Here is a 12,483-nt window from a genome sequence, read left to right as displayed (position 1 = left end):
GCGTCCGACCACTCTTCCAGTAATCCTTCTCACCTTTGAACCTACACAACACCAAGACACAGATGCACAAACCATATGGGAAATATTTTGCTTTATCTTTGCCATATAAACCAAGCAAGACAGAGGGTATGGATGATAACTTTAAAAAAAATAATCTTGAATTCATTATGGACTGAGACAAATAGCTGGATCTGCCACAACAGATGGCCAAGGACAAAAATGGTTTCCTAAAGTGTGGGTGGCCTCTTTCCTATCTGTGTAAACATACAGTGGCTGTACAGTATAGGAGCTGACCTCTGTTGTAAAGGGTTCCATCGAAGTAGTAGCTTCCTGTGTAGTATCCTGTGGCCAACTCTATGAGGTGTCTGACCCAGGTGTTGCCTGCTCCTGGGAAGCTGGAGAGCGCTACCAATGAACTGGACTTCTCTGGTAGGAACTTCTTCTCTGTGCATCTGGAGTCTGGGAGAAAGGAATGTAACATTTTAAGTTAGGATGGGATTTGTACATAGTCTGCTCAGAAGCATACCGAATTGCAGAAGACAAAGTCCAACACAATTTGAGTGGATTGATTTGAATTTCCGTGGTGCAAAGTGGAGTTTGGTGTCAAGCCAAAGTGGTGCTTAAAATTATTTCACAAGGTTGGCAGTCCTGGATTTGAAGGAAGAATGCTTTTGTGGTGTTCTGACCGTGTTACCTTGGACAGGTGTCTGGTAGGTCAGACCCTGGTAGAAGGCGTGAGGGTTGATGGTAAGGAGGCCTCAGTGGTGTGTTGCTCTGTGAACAGTGCTCCTCCTCAGCCGGGCTCATGGAGAGTGAAGTCAGGAGTAGCGTACCACAGAAAACAGTCCGCGACTCCTCAGCATAGCCAGCGAAACTCCTAGGCCAGGCAAACTTCGGTCACACTTTAAACAAACTAAAAGATATAAATGGGTTTATTAGGCATTTAAAAAGTCTTCATAGGCACATAGTAAAATGCTTCACAATGTATGTAATAAGCAACGTCATACTGCAAAATCCTGGCAATGGTACCCTAGGGGTCCAACCTTGTTCATGCAGGCCTCTATGCAGGACTGGGAGGTGAGGTTGAGCTGGAGCACATTGGACCAAGAGATGTAGAGGAGCTGTTCTTCAGGCTCCCTGAAGCAGCCGCGGTAACGCACGTTCCTGTCTGCAAACACAGGAGAGTTCTCAAGTGAATGCAAATGCGTTATCAACTTGACCCAATCTCCTGCTGTTCCCAGCTCTCAAGATTGGACCAGGTCCCTGATACTCACATTCTCCTGCTGTTCCCCAGCTCTCAAGATTGGAACAGGTCCATGATACTCACATCTCCTTGCTGTTTCCCCAGCTCTCAAGATTGGAACAGGTCCCTGATACTCACATCTCCTGCTGTTCCCCAGCTCTCAAGATTGGACCAGGTCCATGATACTCACATTCTCCTGCTGTTCCCCAGCTCCTCAAGATTGGACCAGGTCCATGATACTTCACATTCTTCCTGCTGTTCCCCAGCTCTCAAGATTGGAACAGGTCCCTGATACTTCACATCTCCTGCTGTTCCCCAGCTCTCAAGATTGGACCAGGTCCATGATACTCACATCTTCTGTTTCCCCAGCTCTCAAGATTTGGACCAGGTCCATGTACTCACATCTCCTGGTTTTTTCCCCAGCTCTCAAGATTGGAACAGGTCCCTGATACTCACATCTCCTCTGGCCTGGAAGCACATCCTCCACCGTGAACACTGACAGYCGCCCAACACCGCCACACATTGAGCCTTTCTCCCCTTTACAGTCCAAGTTACATTCCTTGTCTCTCACACGCAGGCTGGTGATGTGGTTGCCACAGTAACACTCCGACCCATACTCCAGACCAGCAAACTGGTAGCCACTGTAATAAATGACATTCAGATAGATATGAACATCAATTCAAAGTATTCACAACACATCCGTAATCTCTAAACAATCTGGTTATTCATAAGAAACGTATTTAATATATTGATTGCCTAAAGAGTCTTCTTTTTCAAGAGTAATGTTTTTTCTATAACTATGCTGAACCAGGCYTATAACATGAGAACATACAGTATGTTAATAATGAATTCAACAGCAATGTAAATGCAGCACGCTACTCTACCCTAGGGGTTAATTAGGGGAGTACCATATGTCTCGCTCCCTTTGCTCTGCTGCACAATTAATACTGACAGAAACTGAAGCAGTCTGCCTGCCTGTCGCTCCCTAGTCCCTCACTGCAGATCACTCCATCTCTCCAACCACCCCCCCCCCCAACATCTACCCTGAGACTACAAAACTCCTCACCTCCTCTGCTCACACGTCCTTAATTCGGAAGCTTCAAATTCTCAGCCTGGGACAAGCCAGCTAGAGCTCTGCTCCCGCAACTGTAGGTCTGTGCTTACACTCTTTCCCCCAAACCCTCTTCCATTACTAGTTCATACAAGTCAAGTATCATGGAGCTCCTCGGGGTGAGCATATACATATGCTATGCTAATTCTATAGTCTGCCTACCTGTGAGTGCATTCCAGATACACAGATTCTGTACAGTTTAATCTGCAGAGATTATAGAATGGGAATGGGGGTTGTATAATGTTGATGATATGCTCCTCCTGAGATGTGAAATATTTCCTATGTTCTGAAAGATCTGATAATAGTGTGTTGAAGCAGGATGGAGATATATTTACCTCGCTGAGCAGGTATCCTGGCACATGGTGCTGGTCATTTTGCGGAAATCCGTAAATACAAACCCCCTTAAAGCCCGCTCCTTGGAATTATCCAGAAAGCAGCCTATGTAAGAACCTTGACATGAGACCAAACAAACAAAACATACATAAATCAGCAAAGCATTAGTTACAGGTTAAGTAGTCTGTCATTGTGTTACTTCATTTTGTCAACCACTTTCTCAGGTAGCATCTCCAAAACTTGAGGAGTTGCCACATAGCTAATTTATAGAATACAATACCCCTTCAGAARCTCCACTCTAAATGGCAGAGAATAATTTTCCTKATTTCTGGGATAGGTCGGTAGGTACCTTTGTGAGGCACATTCCTCCTGGGGGTGCTCCTCTCCACCTGTGACATATCCTTCTCCGTCATCAGGCTGTGGAACCAGCGCCGCCGCAGGTGTCGGATCTCCAGATTCCTCGACATGAGCCAGCGTGCTCCAGTCCTGTTGTCCAACAGGCTCCCAGGCTGGTACCCCTGCCCCCTGGCCATGATCCGTGAGCTCCTGCTCCCGTAGCCTCCTACCCTCACGGGTGGRATCCCTAGCTCCAGGGCCCGGGGTGGTGATGGCATGGAGGGCAGGGAGGGCAGTGGAGGGCTGGTGGCCCCTCGTTGGGTCACCACCAGGCTGGCCCGTTGGAGCAGCAGGACGCTCCCGGCCATGATGTAGGCCACACCCAGGAAGAGCAGGAACAGCTGGGCCCTCCGGAGGAAACGCTGCAGTCTGTAGAGGYGRTTGGCCATCGATCCCCTCTTTATCTCAGCCTGCCGCTGGCTCCAAACATATACAGAGCATTCTATCCCAGTAACATACCCCCTTGTCTACTCATCTCAGCAAAACGATTCTTGTGATCTACAATAATTCTCAGAACGAGAAGAACAGGAATCACGAGTTGGTAGACCRTACTGGTCAAATGTCCTTAGATGTACCTCGACCTTGAGCCGTTTGAGCAAGAGGTTCCACTCCATAGCTTGTTGATGTACGTATCTCGARAGTAATGCATAGACAGAACCTCTCGAGTCAGGATGATTCAGCCCACCTCCTCCAGAGCCAATGGAAGGCAGTCTGAATGAGGTCAAGGCTCAGCTTTCTCGTCTTATCCCCAGAGATGAAACTACAGATAGGAGACACAGGAGAAATATTGTATTATTGAGGCAGAGTGATTATGGTTGTATACGTCTCTATTATAAAGGACAGGAGGTGAGCCTAAGTCAGCCACCATTTCCTCCTCTACAAGATGGCAAACTATACGTTCTATGTCTACAATATGTAGTTGGCATGCATGACACAAAACCAATTGCCTGAATGGTCTCAAAACTAGATCCTGCTCTTGTCAGAGTAACCTCTGACCTTCATCTCAGACTCAGCTTTGGAACATGGCCCAGTTCTAGACAAAGGCTTGAGATGTGACGGCGTTCTTTCTTGCCAACACCAAGCGAGACCAGAGTGGAATGAAAATAAGCTTAGAGAAAGAGTTTATAGAATAATTATCAGATGCAAGTTTTCCTTCACAAAAATGACAGCTTCAGTATCGTTAGCTAGTGATTAAATTACAGTTTTTAACCACAATGAGAGATTCATTGTGTCATCATCTAATTCGTCAGTTTCTGACAGGAACCAACAGTGTGAGGTCAACACATCTTGCTCAGTCAGCCTTTTAACCCCCTCCCTTTCAGCAATAACATACTTGTTTTTGCAGAAAGCAGATTGCACTTGTCAATCTCAACTGGGCAGTACAAGACAGAGGTAATGCCAGTATTTCTCATCACCCACTGAGTTGTGGGTAGSCTCTTCCCTTTTGAAGATATATCAAAAATAGGACTCCTACTGTTATGAAGCTGAGCTTTTCACTAATGAATGTAGATCATTGCTCAAACAACACACAGTTTAACCAGGACTGTGTGTATGGCATTAACAATTTTGGGTTATGCTAGTACAGATATCAGATGATTAAAGGCATTAAACACATGCAAAATAGGCTACTTTTAAATGGAGAATAAACATTAGAGACCAGCTTCAAGAATTATGGGAAGGCTGGCAATAAAGCACTGCCGTGACTAAGAGAGCCTGTACAAACAGARACATTTATCTGTCCAAAAACCTGCCAAATCTCTTAAGTTTCAGGACAAGACAAATCTCTTGCAGAGTCAGATAAATCTCTTGAATATTCATCCAAATTCATATCCTGATATGCCAGACAGAGCTCCCTCTTACACGTTTTCTGTGTTTGTGAGTTTTGCCTCAGAACAACTACCTTGCCCCAGGCAAGCACCTAGGTACTTCTTTAGTTGTTGTCCTTTGTTTTTCTTTTCATGTTGCTCCTTACTTCCTGGAACCCAAGGACTGTCTTCAGGTGCAGTACAGACAAGTTGATGATCATAAACATAGTTAAGCTCTAGAGTAAGCTCCCTTTCATATGCTTTAGCCTACCTTCACATCTTAGACTATCTTGTACATTTTGCCAGTTTTAATCATTTGTTTTTCCAATATAAAAACCTTACTGTGGCATTTCTGCACATTTTTTGTTGTTGTGACCAAATGTGTATTATATTTTMGGTTTTTATAAGGCAGGAGTATGAGTCCAAGAGTAGGAGTTATTTATATGTATACATTTCTGTAAATTCTGACCCAGATTTTAGGGTGTGAGCTGAGAGTATGCTCAGCCAAGGACAGCCTCTCCATGCGTGACCTGTGTGGAATACACTCAGCCACTCCTGAGAGTGGTCCAGGGCCGGCACTTACCAGTACTTTAAGAGCCAGCCAGCAAGGGATATATATATATATGGAGCGCTGCATTAATATTTTGTTAGGGAATGGACCTGTCTTGGGTTATTTACACTTTGTGTTGCATTTCCATTGGCCAAGCCATAAACAAGCCACAGTCACTAAAAACCGCTCAATAAATGGCTGCTAAAATGATCACAAAAGCCAGATCCTGGACAGTATTTTATTGACAACTGAAATAAAATGGATGCATGTGTAAAGATTGAGGAGCTGCACCAAGCTCTGCTGCTGCAAGACTGTATTTATTGAAGAAKATCTGGTTATGCCTACAGTGTGTTTAGCCAGTGATTTGCAGAAAGTTTTTAACTGCAGTTACGGAATGTTTTGTTGTAATATTTGTCTTAAATCTCTCTGTAGCTGAAAATGTATGGTATGGGGCCTCCTGAGAGGCGCAGTGGTCTAAGGCCCTGCATTGCCATGCTTGAGGKGTCACTATAAACCCGGGTTCAATCCCAGGCTGTGTCACAACCGGCCGTGACTGGGAGTCCCATAGGGCGGTGCATAATTGGCACAGCGTTGTCCGGGTTAGGGGAGGGTTTGGCTGGGGGGGGCGCCTGCAGGCTGACTTRGGTTGTCAGTTGAAAGTTGTTTCCTCCGACACAGTGGTGTGGCTGGGTTAAGCAGGCGTGGTTTGGCGGGTCGTGTTTCGGAGGACGCATGACTCGACTTTCGCCTCTCCTGAGCCCATTGGGGACTTGCAGTGATGAGACAAGATTGTAAATGGATATCATGAAATTGGGGAGAAAAAGGGTTGTAAATAAAATGTGACTGGTGGCATACTGGCATCATATCTTTCATTTTCACCTCCATTTTCCTAACCCAGACAACAAGCCTCCAACCATTCCCCCTTCTTCTACCACTGCTGGACCCAAATGCTAGAGCCCAGGAGGCCGACAGTGGCTTGTGATCTAACACAAACAGGCCACTGAATACCCCATTCAATACTAGATTGGAGGGAAATGTGTGTGTGTGTAAGAGAGAGAGGGGGGTCTTTATCTTGGGCTCTCTGACTGAAAGGATGTGTGGGAAGAAAACAGAGTGAGATATTCACCACTGAGGCCTGTGTAATGCACCTGCTTTGTCTGGGCATCAATGTAGCARCAATAAGGACACCTACTTGACACGTGCTTCTACATCTGCATTGTTTGCTGTTTGGGGTTTTAGGCTGGGTTTCTGTACAGCACTTTGTGACATCAGCTGATGTAAAAATGGCTTTATAAATACAWTTGATTGATTGACACTTCGATGATGTACCATATTTAAGATGGTTTTGAATTAGGACTATACATGCTCTATAACGCCTTTATACTTTGGGAAAAAGTGGGATCCTTTATATGAGGAATGATTTGCTAATAAATCATAGGTTAGATTTCAACTGATCAAAAATAATCTAGTATCTTCTCCAAGTATTCCACTTGTTTGCATCATGTAGTTTTTCGCATGGCCTCAATGCATCATTTATGCATCACTTCAATTTACTATAACCTACAACAACCCTTTTTAATCACCAAAGTCACATTTGAGGTTGCTTTCAACTGCTGTTCAGTGGCCTATACAAGTCCACGGGATAGTCCATGCACAAATGACAATTGAACAGTTTAAAAAATCAACAATCAACATACGAACACTTTCTAAATATATATGYCTCCACAATTACAAACATACTGTAGGTCTTACCATAACGCCAGTTTTTCGATGGTAGTCTAGGCTAAAACAAACCAACGAAAAACAAATCGTTAACAAAAGCTCCATATGTTAATGAAATTCTGCATCTCCTTCATAAATGGCAATCCCGAGTGTTCAGTCCTTGCGTGTTTGAGTCGAATTGGCGCTCATCATTTCATGTGGCGATGTGGATGTCTCGTCTTCGTAGGCCTCATCTCATCCTTTTTATTTTCTTATGTAATGCCTTCTAAAGCGAAGGCATTAGAAAAGCAATAATCCCAATATTTTTTATCCTAGCCATGTCGCCTCTGTCACACACACAGCAGAGCAGAATCACGTTTGTCTCTCTCCGTGCAGAGACCCAGCTGTTTAACCGGATAGAGACAGGAATACAGCGCGCATGCTCTTCAAGGATGCTCCAAACAGCTCACTGGGGTTTCGATGTGCACTGTGCACGTTTTACACATTGTCTACCTAACATAAACCTTCATTCGATTACATTCGATTGTATTTAAATTATTTGTAAGAATCATATAAAATATATAAGTCTTTACATTTACTTTCTATCATCACATTCATTGCGATATATCAATTAGGCTCCATCATGGAACATTCTTGTAATGAATTTGTTTAAATACTGTCATTCTAGATAGGTGCCCCTGGTCTTACAGGCACCTATTAGAGTCTGTGAGATAGAGGTTGGCTATTGGTCTTTTTTATGTAGACTGAAAMTGTCAGATGGCAGGGGAATATCTGTGGCTTGAATTTGAAATATCAGACTCCAACAGCTGCATCGGTGTCATGACCTGGATGGATGGATCAATGGGATCCGTATTGGCCTGAAATTACAAACAGAGTGGAAGGGATGATAGAAAMGGGTGCAGCTGTGGAGGAATAGACCAAATGCTACATTGTCAGTTTGTAGTGTCAGTCAATTAAACTGTGTTCAGCCCAATTCTGATATTTTTTTTTACTAATTGGTCTTTTGGCCAATCAGATCAGCTCTGAAAAAAGAGCCGATGTGAAAAGATTGGATGTGATTGGTCAAAATACCAAATAGTGGGAAAAACATCAGAATTGGGCTGCGATGTAAATGCAGCCTTATACTGACCTGTTATAAGGCTGGTTAGAACATAGGACCTGAAAAACAGAGGAGAAAAAAATATTGTTATTTTTCTCTCTACACACACAGTCTTGCACAGTTAACCTTGTGGGGACACAATTCAGTCCCATTCAAAATGATTTTTTCCCTAACATCTAACCCTAACCTTAACCCTAACCCTAATTCTAACCCAAACACTAATTCTAACCTTAACCCTAAACACCCTAGAAATAGCATTTGACCTTGTGGGGACCAACAAAATGTCCCAGGTTAGTCAAATCTTTGTTGGTTTACTATTCTTGTGGGGACTTCCGGTCCCCACAATAATTGTTAAACACACACACACACACACACACACACACACACACACACACACACACACACACACACACACACACACACACACACACACACACACACACACACCAGATGATTGTTTAACTGAATTCTCCTGTGGGCTGCTAATCAATAGGCTTGGTTTTACTGTTGATGGAGAGTATAGTGGTTGGAGATGGAACAGGTCTTCTGGTGCAATTAGTAATGGATAGTCACAGCACAAAGTTAGCGGAAGGCAGCGCAGGCCATCATTGTCGGTCTCCCCTGCTAGATTGAAATAGTCCATCCCTGTGTGGTTGCGTCTTAATGAACACACTGATTGCTGTTCCTAATGAGAAACAGAAACATGGAAATGGTCTCTGTATAGAACAGAAGGTAAAACATCTCCTCCYTCACAGTTCTTCACTGCAGTGCAGACTCCCACACACACTCCCATGGGTATATGAGCTTCATGCTATCTTGAGCCTTTGGAGAAGCTCTCATATTCACACTTACATTTCACTCCTGTACAGTCAGTCTCCTATCAACACGAAAGCTCATTTATTACCCAGAGTGCCAATGTGCACAACACCATGCAAACTACAAGTAATGTAATTACAGCTGACGCTGCCTGYCGCCGACTACAGACTTGACAGAGGTATACAACCTACTTAATACCAATTAAACAGATGCTAATGGTTGCCACCGCTTTGCCCTTGATGCAGATGACAAACCCTGTAACCGTCTCAGGGACAGAGAACTAGCATCGATCCTGACGTACCCCAGGCAGGGATGAGCTCTCCAGAACTCTAAAGTTCTAATTAAATCAAGTGGCAGAGATCTGTTCCCAATTTTTCAAAAGTTATCTGGATTTCGCCTGTCGGATAGGATTAAATGCATAGAAATAGAATGAATAGAACAGGGTTCCCCATTCAAGTAAATGATTTGTCCGTTCTATTCATTCTATTTCTATGCATTTAATCCTATCCGATAGGTGAAATCCAGATAGATAAATTTGAAAAAAAAACTGGGCCCAGAGGATATAGATMACTAATGTTAGGAGTCCCCTGTAAAGTAGGCTACACCTCCTATACATTACAGGTTACCATCCATGCATGAAGGCTGCATATATAACACGGACATAAGATACAAAGCCTTATAGCATGAAATCCCTGTGTCCTTTCCTTGCCTTTATATTACCCTCTATAAGCAAGTGGAGGACAATGCGTCTGACTCTAGTCTGTACACAGACTGTCTGCCAGTGACTGATATGTTCATCAGCTTGCGGMGCAGTAATGTCCAAGATAATGTGTTTGTCATCCGGTCCGGGTGTACAAATCAGCTTATCCTCAGGGACTAAACTGAATGCAGCAATGCATATTAGTAACGAATGAATCCAGGGCTGACTCAGTTCAACATTGACCTCCTTTACTCTGTGAAATGTCAGGAGTTGGTCTGCTCCCCCCCCCCCATCCTCCTCCCTCCTCCATGTTTGTTAGCATCCATCAGCTATTTCTCCCTGCCCTTTCCCCTTTCTTTGTTTTCTTGCAGTCAGAGTACATTCACGTGTCAGGAACGAGAGGGAGGGAGGGATTTTTGCCCTCTTTCATTTCCTGCAGGGATGGACTGAAACAGCCCCGCTTGAGTTGGCCTTTCATCATACAATGAACCGAGAGCGATCTGTCTGTCTGTCTGTTGGTGCCGAGGGCGAAGGGGGAACTGAACTTTAAAGTCTGCTTTCCATACTCACTTGACCACAGAGCAGTCACTTGGATGGAGCTGAGGGATTGGATTCTTGAAAAATGCAGCCTCAGTCCATGCTCTACTTTTGCCATTTAGACTCTTCTCCTTCTCAGACTCTGTTTCAGGACTGCCTGCCTGGCCTGCACTCTTAATGTACTGTTTTGTCTCAAATATAAAAGGGATGGATGCGTTGCAATTGATGTTTTTTTTGTTGCTTGATGACTATCATTTGTAAACTCTGGCATGCGGACCAAAGATGCAATTTGTTTTATGGTGCCTTGTTACTTAGTTTTACATGTTTTGCTGGTAAACAAATTAGTTGTAATGAGATTAAATGACAGGGCTATAAATTGCTATTACGGGTGCCTCTCAGTAGTGGGGGGGGGAGATGTATGCTGCTTTTAGTGTAGCTAGCTTAGTCTGATACATAGATGTTGTTGTTCCAGCATTAATGAAGTTATTAGTTTGGACACTGGTGCTGCTGGCTTATTTCTATTTCTACTGTGACATAATGGATTTAAGCCTCTGGATAAAAAACTATAACGAATCTGATTCTGTCACATTTACAGTATCTTGATGAAGAAATGCTAAGATAATGAGGACATCATTCAGCTCCCTGAAATCCCTCAGAGCTTAGTTCAAATACTCATCCATCTTTCAACCCCCAAATTGCTTTGATTATAGATGATAAATATGGAGAGTAGGCTGAGTAGGACGTCTTTTAGAGACTTATAGTTATATTCAGAAAGAGCCCTTTCTTAGACCGGCTGACTCATAGAGAGAGGAAGGAGAGCTGTCAGGATGTGAGGGTTGTGCTTGGTTAGGGAGAAGCCTGAGCTGTCACCTCCTCCACTGACATGGCCTCAGAGCAGCAGGACAGGACTCAGACCTGGCTGACTGGCTCAGAGCTCAACACTCTCTGACAGCTGACACGCTCACTTCACTGGAGCACTCAAGCAGGGAGACATGACAGAGAGAGAGAGAGAGAGAGAGAGAGAGAGAGAGAGAGATGTGTTAGGAGATCTATCTATTTCACAGTGAGTGTCCTTACTGAGCAAATGTCAAATTGACTTTTTACCAAATTACCGTACCTATCCTATCCTATCGTTCTGACTTGGTGTACAGGGAGCATACTGTAAGAACGGCCCATGTTCTGAATTCTGGCGCTGTACATTTCAAAAGTGCTGAACAAATAGTTATATTGARTACGTCTGTCCTAGCTCGCTCATTAATGTCTTAATCGAAATTACGSAGTGCCRCTTATCCGCTCGACYTCCCCTTATGCCATAKTTTGTACATCTCAATTGTCAGTAYAAACCACATTTGTTAAAGCAAGTCAGCCATATCAGCCATGTTTTTTTAAAGGCAGTAAARGAGGCTGAATGAACTGTTTCGCTGCCAGACAAGGCTCCACTGATAGCCAGGTGTAGCAGTGGCAAGGTGTTGGGACTGATATTGGGACTCTGCTGTTGGGACAGCTTTATGTAGGCCCTAACAGTTTGTGAGCACCGCTTGTCACCGTTATAGTGCAATTAATGTTTTGTGTTGTGTAGTGACTTTYCTGGCATGCATCTGAAACATTTTTMGGGGGATTGCCCCACCAAGATTTACATGCTGAGATCGCCACTGTGTATATTTATATTAGGTTCAGTATGAGCTGACAGCACTACTAATGCTGTGTGAGGTGAGGCTGTGAGAGGGGGCATGGCATGGAATTATGGTTCTGGCTAAGGGCTAATGAGTTCAATGGGCGGCCACAACTTTGTGCTGTCATTTTATCACAGGTGAAGGATTCAGAACGGGAGAGAAGGAGTGGGTGGCCGTCAGGCAGGCAGGGAGGAGCTGCAGTGCACAGTGAAAAATCACCTCCTGTCTCCCACCTGTAATGACTGGACTAGCGAGTCAGGGAGAGTGGGCAATGGTTGAAGAGAGAATGAGACAATTGTCTGGAACGGGCATTTTTCTGCACTTGCCGCTGTGTAACTGCCACACTCCACAGCATTAATCAAGGCTGGGGGTGACAGTGACAAGAAGCCAGCCAGCACAACTGCTGATCTGTTACTGCAGAGAGGCAAATGATGGCAGTGACTTTGAGTATGCTGCAGGAAGGACAGATACAGTCCGACACCACCAGRCTACTGTCAA

At 44.2% G+C, this 12,483-nt stretch overlaps 1 protein-coding gene across 1 annotated transcript in view; it reads right to left on the bottom strand.

The window, feature by feature from the left end:
- Positions 1–3,546, bottom strand: part of LOC111957961 (sialate:O-sulfotransferase 1) — a 4,593-nt gene extending 1,047 nt beyond the window's left edge. Inside the window, 8 exon segments of the mRNA XM_070436977.1 lie at positions 34–41; positions 295–459; positions 695–739; positions 742–877; positions 1,044–1,168; positions 1,700–1,884; positions 2,690–2,804; positions 3,037–3,546. Coding sequence (XP_070293078.1) covers positions 34–41; positions 295–459; positions 695–739; positions 742–877; positions 1,044–1,168; positions 1,700–1,884; positions 2,690–2,804; positions 3,037–3,472 — 1,215 coding nt within the window. The 5' untranslated portion in view covers positions 3,473–3,546.
- Positions 3,547–12,483: the final 8,937 nt, after the last annotated feature.

The sequence above is a fragment of the Salvelinus sp. IW2-2015 genome, linkage group LG4p (genome assembly GCF_002910315.2).
Source record: "Salvelinus sp. IW2-2015 linkage group LG4p, ASM291031v2, whole genome shotgun sequence".
Taxonomy (NCBI): domain Eukaryota; kingdom Metazoa; phylum Chordata; class Actinopteri; order Salmoniformes; family Salmonidae; genus Salvelinus; species Salvelinus sp. IW2-2015.
Note: the sequence above shows the minus strand (reverse complement) of the source record. Positions and strands in the feature narration are given on the sequence as shown.